Here is a 17,460-nt window from a genome sequence, read left to right on the forward strand (position 1 = left end):
TGAAACTCAATGGTCTGAATAAAATGTGATTTCACAAGAAAAATGGATTTGTCATTTTGAGGTAAAAAGTATTTTGGGTGAAGTGGATATTTTGAGTCAAAAGTTTACAAAGGAAAGTTAATATGATACCTGATTTTACAATTGTTATATTGAGATTTTGTATCTAAAGTGATATTTTGGGAAGTTATGTTTGGAAAAAAATGACATCATTTTATAATGTAGAAAAAGTTATTTCACAAGGACGATAGTCATACTCTACAAAGCATTTTTAATTTCATGTGAAGCCAAAATCTTCTGAGTAAACATTTTGAGAGGGTGTTGCAGAATAAAGTTTTAGCTTTTTTTTTTTTTTTTTTTGAAAAACATTTTATATCAAGAGTGTACTACTGTGAGGGGGGGAAAAAGACTTTATCTTCCAAGAAATCAGTCATATTTTGGGGCGGGAAATTTTTAAGGATCTTGTCACATCAGTTTAGCGTGACAAAAGACCGGAAGAGTTTTTAACAATTATTTGATGTTACCTTATGACTACGATGGGCCGAAAAGGGTATTTACAAAACACAAAAAGTTGAGTTTTTACCAGAAAGTTCGATTTTGGTTTCATCTTCACATATGACATTCTCCCAATCCTCTTCTGGATCATCCAAATGCTCTCAAGCAAACTGTACTGGCTTAAGCAGGGGGGACACGTCTTGGCACTGCAGGATTTGAGTCCCTGCATGGCGGCGGAGTGCGTTACTGATGGTAGCCTTTGTTACTTTGGTCCCAGCTCTCTGCAGGTCATTCACTAGGTCCCCAACACTACTTTTTACTTATTATCAGTGACTTTAATTAAAATCGACAGACACGCACCTCAAATAAGATGGATCAACATAAATAATATTTAATGCATTTGTACACTTCTCAAGCGTTTGGGGGTGAGGGGATGCGAGGATACAAATAAATGTTGGCTGTACATTCGGAACCTGCACACAGTTGGAAGCTTTGTGCTTTTTTTTCATATGGATACTGAGGAGGTGCTTTCAAACGATAAACTTGTCGGCAACGTCCACTGCATGTTGTCTCACGAAAGAACACCTGACAAAATGAAGACGCCTCCCTGGGGAGGTGTTTCGAAATCTACCGCCACCGCAACCCGCCCTCGGATAACCGGAAGAAAATGGATTGATGCATGGATTTTATTTATTTTTTTACTCCTCCGGAGACAAATTTGTGCTACTTTCCAACAGCTCTTTAAATAATACAATTACTTACAGCATTAATAAAAAACAAAACATTTACAATTCTTGCACGAGCTTGTTAACATCAGATTGTGCATTTGAGGCTAAAGAGAGAAGCTGCTCCATGCAGACTACAGTCATTAGTTGAACCATTCAGTCCGGCACGTGACCTGTGGCCGAGGCCGTTAGCTCTCATCGTTGTTCAGCACCGAAACGCGCCTCCTGTTTTGATTAGCAAACAAAAAAATGGTACAGCATTCTACCCAAAGGGTATTTATTTCGTTTACATGATTGACTTAACATGGAGGCTCCTACGCTACGGGAAAAGTGGAGGAAGTTTAATTAGGGACCCAATGTAATTGTTTGATTTGGACTTACCTATTCATTTTCTTCCTGCGTGTCCTCATTGCGGTCGCTGGAGCCTGTCACAGCTGACTTCTACTTCATCATTATTATTATGGATAATAATAGTGTAATTACAGCAGTTTTTATTTTGTATTAAAAGCTTTATATATCTGGGCTGGAGCGCAATCAATTGACCTTTTTTTGTGAAGGGACTTTAATTGTCTGCATTAAATATGCAGTGCATGCTAACTGATTCCACAGCAGCCGTGTGGAAGATGCTCCGTGTAGAATAACTACCTATTTATTATTCCGTGGCTTTACTCAGACGAGCCAATGTGAGTGTGACGGACGCCATTATCGTCTTCGCGGTTAATAAAAAAAAGAGGGAGAATACTGACAATTTCTATCAGGTTGTCTGGTCTTTTTCTACGCTATCAAAACAAGGTTTTGACACTGTACAGATGGTGCAAGTCCACAGGCTCAAGGGAACGCTGACACAGAGAGCATTTTAGTCCTAGTGTTCTTTTAGTAATCCAGCGCAGCTCTGGAAGGCATTCAAGATCAAAAGTGTGGGGAGGGGAAAAAAAGGCAATTGATTCAGCACTTGCGTTGTCCTTTTTGGCCCAGCAAACAGAACTCCGTCCCACAAACCGGAGACAAAGTCTCTGCATCCTCACGAGCTGTCCGAGGCCGCTTCCTGCGCGGCGCCGTCAGCCGCGTGGCCGCCGTTGGTGTGAGGGCGCTCGGGCACCTCACCCATCACGGCCACACGGATCGCTTTGAGCCAGCGCTGCTTGAGCTCCTCGCTCTCGGCGGCGAAGTTGTGGACGGACTTGGACTGCGACAGGCGGAAACTGGCTTGGGGCTCCGCGGGGCGGCTGCTGTCGTCCACCGAGTAGCCGAGCAGAGGGATGGTGCTCTGGGCCCTCACGTCCTGCGGCGCAGACACGTCACCGGGTGAACGCTTACATACTGTTCAGGTCAAATTTGGAACGACGTTCACGCACTGAGGCCTTTCCCTTTTCTCTGAAACATTGATCCTTGCTTAATCGCCAATTTATTAATGTCAGAAGGGCTATTAATACATTTTGAAAAGATCTGTAGTTGACAATTATTATGAGGACATTCATGGCCCGAAACATACTACAGGAATGCGGTGGGACAGCTGGTGAGTGGTCAGCTTCCCTGCACTCCCTTGCCTCCAGTGTCCAAAACTTTTAAGTCACAGGTATTTGGAATTGAAATACTTTCAATTTGAATCCATTTCTGAAGACCTAGGAATTATTACCATTCTATTTTTTGGTATAATTCTCAAAATCATGCTTACTCCCCACTACCATAATGTCTTTTAATATTTTTTTCAACTTCATCCCACGGGCCAGATTGTGTTTTGGGTTTGACACCACTGCTTTAAACACTATTACCTTTTAAAAGGCAAAACTATATCCCAAATGAAACTTACCTGAGGAGCTCCGTAGAGGTAGAGCACCAGGCACTCCTTCTCAGGGATGACACACCACACCTTCTGCCAGGGTTTGGTCTTCTCGCAGTACTGCAGGAAGCCACACATGATGCTGCTGCCTGTGAACTGAGCCGCCTCGATCTAAATCGAAGCAAAAAAAAAAAAAAGCCCACAAATGATCTTCGTGCTCTTCCTTGGACTGGAGATGTTCCTGTCCTCACCTCCAGGATGCCTTTCTTCTTGCCCTCAGCGATGGTTTCTCCTGTCAGGATGGAGAAACAGTCCCTGCAGACTTTGTTCACTTTGTTGCCGTCGTACTCCAGCGGCACCTTGTTGTCCGAGCATTTCCAGCACACCACCTGAGGGGAAGGACAGGCAAGGAAGACCGTTTGGGTCGCATGATGACTTTCTGCATGGCTATAAATATATAGAAACAATGGATCCTGCATACTTAATTTTTTTTTTTTTACCCATTTGCAGATTTTTTCCCCCCAATTTGATTTCAATTTGTTTTTCATTTTATTCCAAATTCCAATTTTTATTGTTATTTTTAACCTCGAAAACACTTGTTGGCAGTTCGTGCGTAAACACTCACGTAGCCACAAGCTCTGCAGTGATGTCGCCGTCTTGTGAGGGCGTTGAAAGGTTCTTTACATTTCATGCACATTGTCACTTCGTTGTCTCGTATCCAGCGAGGAGCACGCTTCCCCAACTCGGCATTCTCGAACACAAGAAACAGAATGAAATTGAACATGAAAATCAAATCAAATAAACGCACCTCATCGAGCATGTTGTTCCCGCCAACAAGACAAGGAGTCGGTCCTAAACACGTGATACTAACCGATACCTCCTCCACATCCTTGGACGCATTCTTGAACGACTCGTTTTTTTGCTGGAAGACCTCAATGGTCTCTCGGAATGCCTGAGGGTTTCAAAAGAGAAAAATGACATCTGGGACTTTGGAAACAAATGTGCAATTCAACAAAAGGCTTGATCAGATTTGCATGTACCTTAATCCAGCCCGCCTTGTCCTGCTCGGAGCTGAAAGTCAAAGTAAAGTACATTCAAACTGGAAACGTCTTCCGACCGTCGTAGCGGTAAGTTGCGGTCATAAAGATTTTTTTTTTTTTTTTAGGAGTTTATAGGGCCTAAATATGAACAATGACTTTGCCGATTGAGGGTAACATTCCATTTATAAGTGAAATGATAGTGTTTGGAGTAGAAATGACATACAATTACATCACCGTGGCAACGGTTGTGATTTCTTATTTTTGTGCAATAAACCTACAATTCCACTGCCGCTTCAGTAAAAGATATTTTAGATGATGACATTAGACGCAAGGACTATGATTTCTATTTTTGCAGTGTAACTGTACCTGGCTTGTAGCTCTAAAGTTCTCTCCTTGCCTGAAACCTGGAAGGTGTGAGGATAGTCCTCATTGGTGGTTTCCAGAACTTTCATGCCGTCAATGCCGATGCGCGTCCTAACTGTGTACTTGGGTCCCCCGAGGCTGAATTTGGGCACGCAGTACAATAGCATGTTGTTGAACTGGCAGAGAAAGACAAAACAGGTTCAAATTAGTGCAGGAGAACAAAGACAGGAAGAAGGCGTCAGATGTAAACACCTTAAAGGGGATAGAAAATATGATAGAAAATTGACTTTATGGCTTGCATATAAATAGTTGGAAGTCAAACAAATATGAAAATGTTTTCTTAAAAGGCTATTTCAGGAACAAATGCACAATGTCTTCTTTAAGCTTGAAGCTGTGTTGTAGCTGCAAACGGGTGAACCGACTCCATTCTCTTTGGACCAGGCAGACTAGATGTTAACTAGATTCGCTAGAACCAGCTGTTGTGTTCGCCTCACCAGGAAGAGGTATCGCTCCATGGCCGAGGTGTTCCTGGCTGCCAGCTTCAGGATGTGACCTTCTTTGATGAACTCGTTCGAGGCGTGAACGATGTCCTCCTCCTCACCGAGCATCTCGTAAATCTCCATCAATTTCTTCAGATTCTCCTAAATAGCGACGTGGTTCACAGTCTATTTGAGGCTTGGCTGTTAAACATGAAGGAGAGGATTTTTTTTTTTTTTTTTTTTTTTCTTTAAATCAGGCGTACTTACAGATTTCCGAATGGCGCTGTTGGAGTGAGTCGCTGCCATGGCGATGATTTCTAAGGATTCTAGGAGAGTCAATTGAACACGAACCACACATTGAACACGTTTGTTACGACTTGAAAACCGTCGTTCCTCTTTCAGTCTCACCTTCCCGTATTGTTATTGGCCAGCTTTTAATTTATTGCTCATGTAGCCATTGGGCAATTCTACAGTTCGATCATGGCGTCACTCATACGGAAAAGTCATGAGCAACATGTTTACATGTTGGCAAATGCATTGATTACTAACTGTATTCCATTGTGACTGAAAATATTGCTTTGCTGTTGAATGGAAATTCGGCCCACGATTATTTGTAGTTTTTCCTCATTATCTTTGTATATCGTCGCCACTGACTCCGACGCGTGGGCGAAACTGACAGGAGTTTGCCTTCTTACTCTCCGCATCCCGTCTGTCCGGGTCATCTTGAGGAAGTTTCTTCAGGTAGTCCTTGAGGAGCATCTCGTAGCGAGGGACTCTCTGTACGGGCTCCAACATGTGATGTTGAAGTGTAAGGCTGCCACAGGCCTCTTGACTCTGCACACACACACAAATAAAACACATTTCTAACACACGAAGCGTTTCAGTTAAATGTGCTTTTTTTGTTTTTTGTTTTTGTTGGTGAAAACAAAAAAAAACCTAATGGACCTGAATCTCCTGAATGATGGACTTGAACTGTGGCGATCGGTCGCTCCAGTGTTTCAGCAGCTCCATGGCCTTGTCAAAGTTCTTCACATACTCTGCGTACATTTTGAGGAAGGGTGTGAGCTTCTGGAGGATATCTCCAATGCGAGGTGTGGACTCCCTGCAGGGAGGCAGAGGTTTTTGTAGGATTCAAAAGATGAAGGATTGGAGGAGCAAAACACTTTTCTGAATGGGAGAATTTTGGAGTCACCAAACTCACCATTCTCCCATCCGTGTCTCTAAGTCAGGAAGCAAAAACTGACTGTGAAAAGTGTTGATTGAGGAGATGTTGGAGAAGATGTTTTTCACCACATCCACTGGAAATGTTCCTTTATTTGCCTCCTCCATGAGTTTGGCACAAAATTCCTACAAAGGCAAATCACATTTCAGCACATTTCAATTTGGAACGCACCGGATGCAATTTCGTATTTGCGTGATAGCATAAAAACAGAGGGCCTATTTTCGTGACCGGTGTAAACCCGGCACAACGAGCGGTGCAACTGTGCGCCAGGGGCAGATTAGACCGGTATTGCTCATTTCGTAGACAAACGCAGCCCGACAGACCGCAGAGTGGGCGGCCTGCGCCGCTTTTACAGCTGACTTCATTCCTCAGCAATCAACGCTGCTCCTCTCATTCCCTTGAAATGTGACATAATGACAGTCTCCACGGAGACATGTCTGTGCAGAGGAAGACCATGCGTAATCGCAGCGATCCGTGCGTCAGTGGAACATTCACACTGCTCTTGCCTGGTGTAGCAACGATGAGACGATGAGAGTGGGTAACCTTTGTAAATACACAACGAGCAGGTGACGACAGCTGGTGACTGAAATACGTCCACTGGGATTAGTATCGGTCTGCCTGTGCTCCGCTCAAATTCGCCAAAATTGCGTTAGACCGGCAATCTACCTTGCGCCGAGATTTAGACGTGCTCTGAGCAGGAACAAGTTTAGGCCGACTTTCTGCCACAACATCGTCGTTACTCCATTTGCATCTCCAACGACACACCCTTGCCGCGCCAGAACGCCCAGCTTGGTGCAGCGAGCCTTGCGCTTGCAAGCAAATCCTTCGTGCCCCGTCGTGTGCGCACAAAATAGGGCCCAGAGACGTGATATGAAGCAAATCTCACCTGATCCAGCAAGTTGAGTCGAGTCACGTAGGCCTTCTCCGTATGCAAGAGCTCACTGGCAATCTTAAACAGTTTCTGCTCATTTGTCTCCTGAAAACGATAATGGCACATTAGAAACGCACTCCATGTGCAAGGAGACAATCCAGTGACACAGCTCACATGCAGCGAAGATTTGAAAATCATTTCAGTACAGAGCTCATAAAATGAATTGTCTAGTAACAATCTAAAAAAGTTAATGACACATTCATTTGTGTGAGAGAGGCTGAATTAAATATACAAATGTCAATACATTACAGCATATCATATCGATTCCCAAATACTGTGTGTCCCCCATCACTTGGCAGCGTAGGGATGACTTTAGAGCGATCTGATTGGACATTTAGTGCTATGATGTTCCTACAATGCCAGAAGGTCATCGTCTTGGATTTTGTCTTCAATTCTCACGTGGGAAAAGTTCAATATTTTGAGAAAAATCCTTGACATATACATAGACACGTGGCCAAAACTGTTGGTATCCGTCTGTTGATGAAATAAAAACCCACAATGATCCCTGAAATAACTTGAAATTGACAAAAGTAATAATAATCATTTTTAAAAAAAAAAAATGAAAATTAACCAATGAAAATCAGACTTTCCTTTGAAAAATTATGGTAACCTTACAAAAGATTGAAAATAATTTGACCATGGGGATGTGTTATATTAAGGTGTGTCCTTTTTTTTTTTTTTTTTGGCTGTTAGGTCAAGCAAAATGGAGGATCTGTATCTCTTTCATGCCGGAACACTTTTACTGTGTCACAGTGGAGTTTTTAAGCTGCCGCTGTGGTTTCTTAGTATAATAATTGATATTGATTGAGAATCAGACTCGATCAGTCGAACAGAACAAAGTTTCTAGTGGGGAGAGAGAAACGAAGACACAAGACGAAGCACTCAATTGTAAACGATGAGAAAAGTAAATCATTACATATCTAGAACAATGAAACATTAGCTATGAGTGTTGCATGGGGCAGTAGTGCCGCACCCTGTGAGGGAAGGGCAGGACAAGATAAGGCTATGCAAATCTCATAAGTCGAGAGTGTGAGTGAGGGGATACCCGAGCAATTCGCATATTCATGAGACAAGACACTTATGAACACAACCGACAACAACTGGAGGACAAAACAATTCCAACAAAGCATCACCTAAACAACAACAATAAAAGTGTCAAGCAGCGTCGGATTTTGTGTGCTGCAGTAATTAACACCAAGGAACAAAATGTTTCGTACCCGATGGCCATGTCAGGCAGTGTGTTATTGTTTAAAATTCCAGCATCTGGCTAGAGATCAGACAAATACATGTTTTTTTTTGTTTTTTTTACTCGTTTCTAATACTGTGGCCACATTTTGTGACATGAAAGGGCAAAATACGACCTCGCAGTAAGATGTAGTGCAACTGTACCGCTGCAAACCGCAACCACAAGCACAAACATGTTGTAAATGAAAACCGCACGATAAAGATCCATGTCGTTCACGTGTACTTATTTAAGTAGCTGCGAGAGTATACGGAAGGAATGATAGGCTGATGTACATCATTTGAACGCGTCACGGTACTTTTGTCGGGAAAGAGTCAACATGGTGTGAAAAGGCAGCCATGAAGCCAGCATGTCTCATCGCTTAATTGTTCACACACTATAAGCGAGTATTCTGATCAGAAATCCAATAGCTAAAACAAAGCCCCTCATTTGACTCCTCCCTGATCATTCAGTCAATTATCTGGTCAGCTAAGGCGCAAGCACGTGGCTCCGCCTCCTCTGACCGCTCCCATCGATCTAGACCTGAGATATTTATAATCTGTAGACGACGACATAATCCTTAGGCTCCCGTGGGCAATCTCCTCTTCTTAAGCATTCGACATCTGTTGGGCCTCTGCAGAAAATAACTCCTCGCAGTAACATTCTCACACCGTGCAAGATATGCTTTGCTGTATTACCCAGCGCGACCGGTTATGTTTTCTTCAATACAGCTGCCACTATTGAGGAACTTTCATGAGCTGTTGTGACGTATTAACCAATGTCACTTCCGCCCCTCAATTTTCTACTTCTAAGCCTGTTCAGATACACAGGGAAGCTGGAGGCCATCCAAAATGGAATTGGGTGAAAGGCACACCTGACTTGGTTGCAAGTCAATTACAGGGCACATACAGACAGACAAACCATTCACACTTTCATTCGCACCGATCGCCACCGTGTGTTCTACGACACCGCCGGCAACCTGAAACCAAAGTAATAGCTCTTAATGAATTAGTCATTTCTCAGGCACTTCAGTTTGGCAAACTACAATCCAAGAATTTAAATGGGTCAATCTCATTCGAAATTGCTTTTGCTGTCCTCATCAGAATCACTCAGTAAATATGAAAATGTAGCAGAATAATGAAACTCTGAGGTCTTGTAATAAATGGCTAAACATTTGTTCTTTAATTCTTCGATTTTCTTTAATTGGATGGGCGTAATTTTGGCATGCGCCACACACTGCTCTGCTAACTACAGTTCAATGGAGAAAAAAAAGACATGGTTTTGTTGCTCACAGAAATTACTTGATAAATTTGAATTCATGATCATGTAAAACATTTGACATTTGTCCCTAAAATTGCTGCCCACCCTGTTATTACAGGGTAACTTCCCCTTAAGAAACCCTGATGTTTTCAATTAAAGTACTACCAGCAGTTTGCCTTGCTTCAATTGAGGCTGAAACAGTGGCTAATTGCCGAGTAAATATTTGCACTTATGTTTCGTGATTCATCATATTGTGTGTAGATGGAAGTTGTCAAGTTTGACACGTCCACACTCGGTCATAGTGGAATATCAATTCATATTCAAACCTTGCAGAAATTTGAAATGTATTTGTTAATTGTGATTGTCAACCCAGTCAGCAAAGTCCCATATTTTGCTGTTTGCATGTACATTGGCTTCTTGCAGTCAATTTATCTTAAAACAAACCGAAAACCTCACCAATATGCATTTCTGAAAGCATATCATCTACTTAATCCAGTGAATCTGAAGTTCAATGGAAAATCTCAGATTTTTGGGGGTGAACTGAAGAAGTCTCAAAGGCACTTTAGAGTAATATGAACTCAAATACTGGAATACTTGGAGGTTGTTTATGTAGGAGACTGCAATTTATCATCATTAAAATCAGGCAACGAATACCGCAATTTCTCGTGTAGAATGCGCACCCATGTATAATACACACCCCCAAAGTTGACCTCAAAATTCTGGAAAAACCTTCTTCCTATGTATAATGCATTTTTACAATGCATGATTTTAATAATATAATTCGCATTATCCACGAGAAACTATGGTACATGACATGCATATGACAACAAACAGCAGTTTTGCACTCACCTTCTGCTCTGTGCTCGCCTCTTCTTTTGCATGGTCCTGTTGTGTGTTAGTCCCACTCTCCTCATACTCATGGGAGCTTTCTGAACCAGTCCTGTCAGTGCGTGAACTCGAGTCCTCGTCCCTTCTGTCTGTGAGTCCCATATCTCCATTGACCAGCTCCGAGCTCTCTATTCTGCCATTTTCAATGTTGCACGCCTGTTTCGCCACCTCCTTCTCCTGCTCCATCTGCGTTAGCAACCCGTTAGCCGTGGGTATGTGGGCATCCTGCGGTTTGGTCGCCACGGAGTCCAGTGCTACTGTGGAGTGGTTCTCCTCAATCTTGGCAGCCTCCGTCAGTTTGTGGGAGGTCCGGGGCGCGGGGCTGGAGTTGGCCGACTTGCTGCTCTGTTTGAGTGGCGAGCTGTCTCTCTTGGTGTCCGTGTTGCTGGCAGACCAGAGGAAAAGGCAAGTTGATTACAACCATGAGAACACAAAAAGGTGAGTAACCCGTAAAAGGAGGCTAGTTCAGGAGCTGCGCGAGCTGGCACGTTGATCAGGACGTGGGGGAAGAGTAAGTGGAGAGCCTTTGCATGCAAGTTAAAAATAAAACTTGCACAGACTTCCAGACAACTACTGTATCTCTCCTGTGAGGTTGGCGTGAGGCACAGGAGGTGTGTGCGTCCGTCCGTGTGTGTGTGTGTGTGCGCACGCGTACAGTAATGAGGAGGACAGGAGCAGCTTACTCCCCAAAGGTAAAAGCTGTCCTACATCTACACACACCTGTGTTGCAAATCAGGCTGCACAATTTATAATTACCGTGTGCTTTATAATCTGAATGGGATGGAAAAAAAACAATAGGCCAAATATAAATAGAAATACACACAACTGCTCACAACACACACACACACACACACACACACACACACACAGCTGTTCTACATCCTGTATAGAGAGCAGCTGTGAGAGCCCTTCAAATAATTGCACTACTCTCCTTAAGCCTGACTTTCCCAAAAAGAACATGAGAACTTTGAATCAGTACTTGTCGTTGCTACCATTAAAGTAGCACAAGTTTCATAATCAAACCATTACAGATATGAATCTAAAGGATTAGTGTTATTTTTTTGAGGCAGTTACTGTTGCACAGCATGTCCGGCAGAAACAGGAAGCGTGTATAAATAGAGGAAGAACAACATACTGCCGCAACACTGCTTGCCCCCCCGCCCCCAACCCCTTCCCCAAATTGCATTTAATAATGAAACATCACCGTCCTTACCTCTTGGGCGAGCAAGAAATATTGGATATTCCACTTTGTGCATACAATAAATTCGTCATGCATCTACAGCCCAGCGAGCGTCACATGGGGTACATAAAGACAGTTTCGAAAGCAGGTCGAAGCCTCGTCGGCCACGTGGCCGCCTCGAAGCCGTTCAATTCCATGTGAACCAGATTAGGACATGAGCAGGCTAATTCTGTTCACGGAGGATGCAGAGCTTTCTCTCTTGTTGCACGGCGTCTTGGGGGCTAATCCCAACAGTCGTGTAGTGGTCCAGAGTGAAAAGACGCACAACACACCCGGTCACTCTGATTATCCCAATTTCCCATTTGAAATGGAACAGAATTGTAAGGTTCCGCTTATTCTTTGGTCCAAAGAGAAATTGGACTAAAAATGATGATGCAGATCTCCTGGGATCTCATGTAAGAGTCAGTGGAAGGACACCAGTGATGACCTCGCAGTAACCCAACTTTCATTACCTCAGAAAGGGTTTGTAAAATTCATTCATTCGAAACATTTTTCAAATAATGTGACAACATGATGATAGTGAATATGATCAAATGAAAGATGAGCGTGGAGCCGCTTAATGATCCATACCTCCTCATCCTGGTTTTCATGTCCCAACACTGACTGCTCTCCCACAACTGAATGAGGAGGCGTGTGTGCCCTCGTCTTCTCAAATCAGCTTTCATCCCCTCAGCAAAGACTGACCTGTAAGAGTGTCCGCTAATCTCTTTCCCAGTTCTTCTCGGCGGTCTTGTTTGAACTTTTATCACCAGGTCGGTCAGAGCACTTTGATCGCAGGACTTCTGCTTTTCATCCTTGACACGGCTGCTATAGGAAGTGTTGGGAAAGGCTACGTTTTTCCGTTTCTGCCATCTCAAGGTGTCAAGTGTGATTTGGACACCGACAGTGTAGCTTTGTTATTACGTACACTCAGCCGTACAATGTAAGTACGCACACACACGCACAAACCTGATGGTGACCCTCATAATTAAATCAATGTTGGGCTCATGCATTGACAATGGGAGTCATGCCATTGTGTTTAGTCATCTATAGAACAGTCCAGAGATTATAAACGGATTATCAGGTTTTATCTGTGGCAACCAATGTGTGAACACTATATCCCACTCTCCCTTAACCCCCAAATTGAGCCATTATGATGTTGGAATATGCCCACATATCAAGTAAGAAAGATGAAAACCGTTTGTGGGGGAGGCACATGACAATGCTGAACTTGACAGGAAGGTTTAGACCACGGGAGGACGAGATGTCATTGATCACTGTGAACTGTGGCCCTGTGAATCCCTTTTTTTGTGATTAAGGGCGATCCGAATCAACGTGACCCGACATGATCAACTGAAGCATTGGCTTGTGTGGTATGTACAACTCTCTCATCAACTCAACCTTCTTTCGAGAGCACTTGAACTACAAAGCTGCGATAAAGTGCCGCGCATAAAAGATAAAACACAGCAATTAAAATGCGAATCCATAATAAATCACTAAAACAAAAACAAAATGAGCATTTTCTAATCAAAATAGAGAAGAGCTTCCTATTTGGCATCATCATGAACAGACTATGCTTGCAGATCCCAGAGAAGGCGAATCACACAGCAGAAGAGAGAAAAGGCTCCTTCCTACCTGTTCTCCTCAAATCGGCTGATGAGGTCTGATACTTTGGAGTGTTTGATTCTCACTCTCTCCCGGTTTGTTGCCCCCCTTCCTCCTCCTCCACCTCCTCCCTCCTCCATCCCTGGTCTAAATTGGGGTTTCTGCTTGTGAGCCAGTGGTGATGAGAGCTCTGTCACCGGGCTCTGAAGGTATGCTGGTTTGGGAGGCACTAAGGACAAAATAAATAATAAATAAAAGCTGGATTTTGCTGAGATGCAGACCAGCATATTTCCTGAGGGGATAACCCCTGCAATGCAAATTTAGGTCTGAGGGGGCAGTAGGGGTTACGTGACACCTATTTGCTATTTGTAACGTTTCTTTCAGAGTTCACGCTTGAAGGCTTAATATCGAGCATGATTAGCTAATGCATAAAGAGTGTCTTGTGTGCCTTATCTGTGTAGAATGATTACCAGAGACAAATAAATGAGGAACAAAGTTCAACGTTCACCGGTCTCTGGCCGACTTACGTCGACCGATTCCTCTTTTCAGCGCTTCCCTTCGCTGGGTGGGACGTGTGCACTGCTAAACAATGTACATTGTTGTGACGGATGTATGAAGTAGAATGGGGTCATGGGGGAAATGCAGTGAGGTGATGGAATGACACACAAAAAGGTTATGCTTGAAACGAAACCAATGACTGTCAGTGCATTGTTAATTGTGCCGTTGTCTGACCTCTAACTGCAGAGTGTCTATGTACTGTGCACACAGGTGAGTGCGATCCGCCATCGTTGCGTACCTGGTGGTTTGGACTGTGACAGTGGCCTCTTGCCAGAACTTCTCCCATTGACCCGGCTCTTCTCACTGCCGCCACCGCCTGCTCGACTCAGACACGCGTGCACGCTGGAGTTGCTCGTGTGCCTGCATGACGAACCACTGCCCACGGCTGGAGGACACAACGGAAGCATGCCCGTTAAAATAGAATGACGTTGTGCAATGCTATGAAAGCATGTCGTGATGCCATGTAGCTTGTCAAAATTGTTTGATATGCTTTTATTGTTCAGTTATAGATTTCACGAAAGATCTGGATGATTGTTTTTGGTGATGCTGCAACTCAGTACGACAAGAAAGCATGTCATCAGTATATGAGGGCACTTTGGTGCTATATCTGTTTAACACACCCACCACAAGTTTGTCTCCCCTTTGCACCTACAACAGTGTCCACTCTTTTGGGAAAACCTTCTACAATATTTCAGCGGTTCTTTATTGAGAACAGAATATTATTTGGTAAACAAAGTTTTCAGAATAGACCCAACACCAAATATAATTCACTAGTCTCCAAGCCAGTCCATCCATCCATCCATCCATTTTCTGAGCCGCTTCTCCTCACTAGGGTCGCGGGCGTGCTGGAGCCTATCCCAGCTGTCATCGGGCAGGAGGCGGGGTACACCCTGAACTGGTTGCCAGCCAATCGCAGGGCACATAGGAACAAACAACCATTCGCACGCACAGTCATGCCTACGGGCAATTTAGAGTCCCCAATTCATGCATGTTTTTGGGATGTGGGAGGAAACCGGAGTACCCGGAGAAAACCCACGCAGGCACGGGGAGAACATGCAAACTCCACACAGGCGGGGCCGGGGATTGAACCCGGGTCCTCAGAACTGTGAGGCTGACGCTCTAACCAGTCGTCCACCGTGCCGCCTCCAAGCCAGTCAGCAAAGAAAAAATATACCATCAAAGTCCATTCATCCATCCATCCATTTGCAATACCGCTTATCCTGTTCAGGGTCACGGGGCGCTGGAGCCTCTCCCAGCTGACTTTGGGCGAAAGGCGGACTACACCCTGAACTGGTCGCCATATAGACGCGGACAACCATTCGCACTCACATTCACACCATCACTGATTGGGAACTGAACCCACGCTGCCATAATGTGTATAAAATATGACACATTGTCATCTTCAGGACAGACTACTTAAGATCAATTCTAAGATGCAGTCGTCACTGAGCACACACTCAATGTAAATATTTTTTCACTTGTCACGTCCGGGCACACACACATGCTCAGGGCTTCTTGGGGTGGCTGGTGTGGGGTCGGGACAATGCGGTCGTCGGAACCGGGTTCCAGTACGTCAATGCTGTTTCCCGGTCTAGACGACTGAAATTCTCAATAAATATCCACCAGAATTCAAAGAAGCCAACAGTGGCATCTTAAAAAGTCCACTGTGACACAGTAAAACTGGTCTACGATCCTCTCATTGTTTAGCAAGCTATTTTCCATGTAAGGTGGTCACTTCAAGGTTGTGTGTGATTTACCAAGTAGCGTCGATGTACTTGGATGCAAAATCAGTGGAGCTTTGTGCTTGGTTGGCTTGCTTGTTTGGATAAACACTGTGTGCTGGATTATTTGTGGAAGCTGAATCTTAAAGCCGAAAGCATCCAGACCACAGAAAGTCTTAACAACTATCATTTGGGTCCATCTTCTATCACTAAGGGCCCAGATCTTTTCCGTGTGGAAGTGAGGAAGAAGTCTCCAATCTGTATATATCAGCGTACAAGAATGTGGTGACCGGTATCTATTTAAATATCCAGACGCCAAGGTTTGGACCCGTGTTTAATTAGCCCTGTTACATGAAGTTGGGTCCAGTATTTAGGCTCATGATGTCTTCAATCTGGTAACTACGGTAGTCAGTCTGCCTATTTAAAGATTGAAAATTAGTCACTGTGCTGTTTTGTACCGTCAGAATGCACCATTCCACAATGGTTTGAGTGAAAGTGGACTCATTAATAGAAGACAAAAGAGCTCAAACACGCAGTCTTGGAGACGGCACTTTCAAAACCCGAGACAGCCGGAACAGTTTACTCGCAAGAGTGAGCCCAAATACCTGTGGACAGGTCGCATTGAGTTACAGGGATCATTTGATTGTAGTGAGTGCCTCAAAAGGGGAAATACAATATTAAGTGAAAGGTGCAATCACATTTATCTAGGCCAGTTTCATTATTATTATTATTATTTTTTTTAAATGTACTTTTATTTTACTGTTGCGTTTCCCAGTGTTTATTGAGCCAAGGCACATATTGTATTTTACATTAGAAAAATCTCACGGCATACCACCCCAAAAAGGTACAATTTAGACATTATATATACACAAACATAACGATGATCTCAATCTTATCTCAATTTAGTCACAAATGGACTTCCTCAGTGGGAAATATGGGCCTTTCAAGTTTGAACACAAAGCCATCATTCTGTTATAGGAATCCAACAGGCGGCTAATGCGTTAATTGTACCTTCTGCCCGTACGTTGCTGGAATAGATAGATGAACAAAGATGCATTATTTTCAGTAAATCAATCATTTTTGTGAAAATAAAAATAAAAGGGGGAAATTGAATCATTTCCCACAGTCCACTTGATGAGCTGTCACGGCACACTAATGTGCTAAACACTACTTTAAGTCAGTTTCAAGTTATTTCAGTTACTGTTGTGCTATTTTCTTTTTTTAACAGGAGGTTACCAACAACCTCTTTTACGTCTGTAGACACGTGTGGTAAAATGTAACTCCTCATGAGTTTGTTCCTTTGTATTGCAAATGAAATATTGCATCCTTTGCGCAGCATCAACTAAATCAAGTTGACAAGCTTTTGCACCTTTAAATACATATTAACATAATAAATGTGTATGTTTATAAAATTCAATGTCAACTAAAGCAGTGAGCTTGTATTTTCTGCACGCTAATCTGAATGTCAATCTCAGTCTGAAACAGAAAGAAAGACACCCCCCCCCCCCCCCCACAGAATCATATAGTCCGTTACTATTTTTACAGGCTGACCGTAATGAAAGACAACAGCACTTGCCATCGTCTGAGTGGAAACAGCTCCACGCTGTGTTGGGAGAGTCGAGTCTAAAAAAAGGGACTCTGAAATGAGCGATCAATTCCGAAGACAGCCTCAGGAATTTATTTTACACTGAGCGCTTGTCCCAGTTTGCCTCCCACGGTCACATTAAGAGATCATGAGAAAACCTCCAGAAGATCAGTACCATTTTTTTCCCATATAAAGCAGCGGGCCGTAGACTGTGCTCCAGAAGCCACATTTACCCGAGAGAATGGCAGGGGGTGAGTCTGTCCCACCCCCGAGGGTTGTTTTTAATGTGTCGCACGCCAGTCTGGTCTGCAGCCGTAAGTCACACTGCAAATGCTACGCTCTGGCGAATCAATTTGTTGAAAATATTGCT

General features: G+C 43.6%; 1 protein-coding gene across 11 annotated transcripts in view; it reads right to left on the minus strand.

The window, feature by feature from the left end:
* Positions 1 to 863: 863 nt before the first annotated feature.
* fgd4a (FYVE, RhoGEF and PH domain containing 4a) overlaps positions 864 to 17,460 on the minus strand; it is a 46,372-nt gene continuing 29,775 nt past the window's right edge. For 7 of the 11 annotated variants that reach the window (XM_061775205.1, XM_061775210.1, XM_061775209.1 and 4 more), the window contains 16 exons: positions 14,023 to 14,169; positions 13,257 to 13,455; positions 10,364 to 10,787; positions 6,988 to 7,077; positions 6,081 to 6,226; positions 5,825 to 5,981; positions 5,575 to 5,713; positions 5,147 to 5,205; positions 4,895 to 5,041; positions 4,404 to 4,576; positions 4,038 to 4,068; positions 3,869 to 3,949; positions 3,623 to 3,748; positions 3,249 to 3,386; positions 3,028 to 3,168; positions 864 to 2,499 (listed from right to left, as the gene is read on the minus strand). In XM_061775205.1, the coding sequence (XP_061631189.1) occupies positions 2,239 to 2,499; positions 3,028 to 3,168; positions 3,249 to 3,386; positions 3,623 to 3,748; positions 3,869 to 3,949; positions 4,038 to 4,068; positions 4,404 to 4,576; positions 4,895 to 5,041; positions 5,147 to 5,205; positions 5,575 to 5,713; positions 5,825 to 5,981; positions 6,081 to 6,226; positions 6,988 to 7,077; positions 10,364 to 10,787; positions 13,257 to 13,455; positions 14,023 to 14,169 (2,459 nt within the window). In that variant the 3' untranslated portion in view covers positions 864 to 2,238. Of the gene's footprint in view, positions 2,500 to 3,027; positions 3,169 to 3,248; positions 3,387 to 3,622; positions 3,749 to 3,868; positions 3,950 to 4,037; positions 4,069 to 4,403; positions 4,577 to 4,894; positions 5,042 to 5,146; positions 5,206 to 5,574; positions 5,714 to 5,824; positions 5,982 to 6,080; positions 6,227 to 6,987; positions 7,078 to 10,363; positions 10,788 to 11,615; positions 11,824 to 12,212; positions 12,521 to 13,256; positions 13,456 to 14,022; positions 14,170 to 17,460 lie in introns of those variants that run through there. The other 4 variants (XM_061775214.1, XM_061775212.1, XM_061775213.1 and 1 more) reach the window with 4 other exon arrangements.

Source organism: Phyllopteryx taeniolatus, chromosome 5 (assembly GCF_024500385.1).
Source record: "Phyllopteryx taeniolatus isolate TA_2022b chromosome 5, UOR_Ptae_1.2, whole genome shotgun sequence".
In the NCBI taxonomy this organism is placed as follows: Eukaryota; Metazoa; Chordata; class Actinopteri; order Syngnathiformes; family Syngnathidae; genus Phyllopteryx; species Phyllopteryx taeniolatus.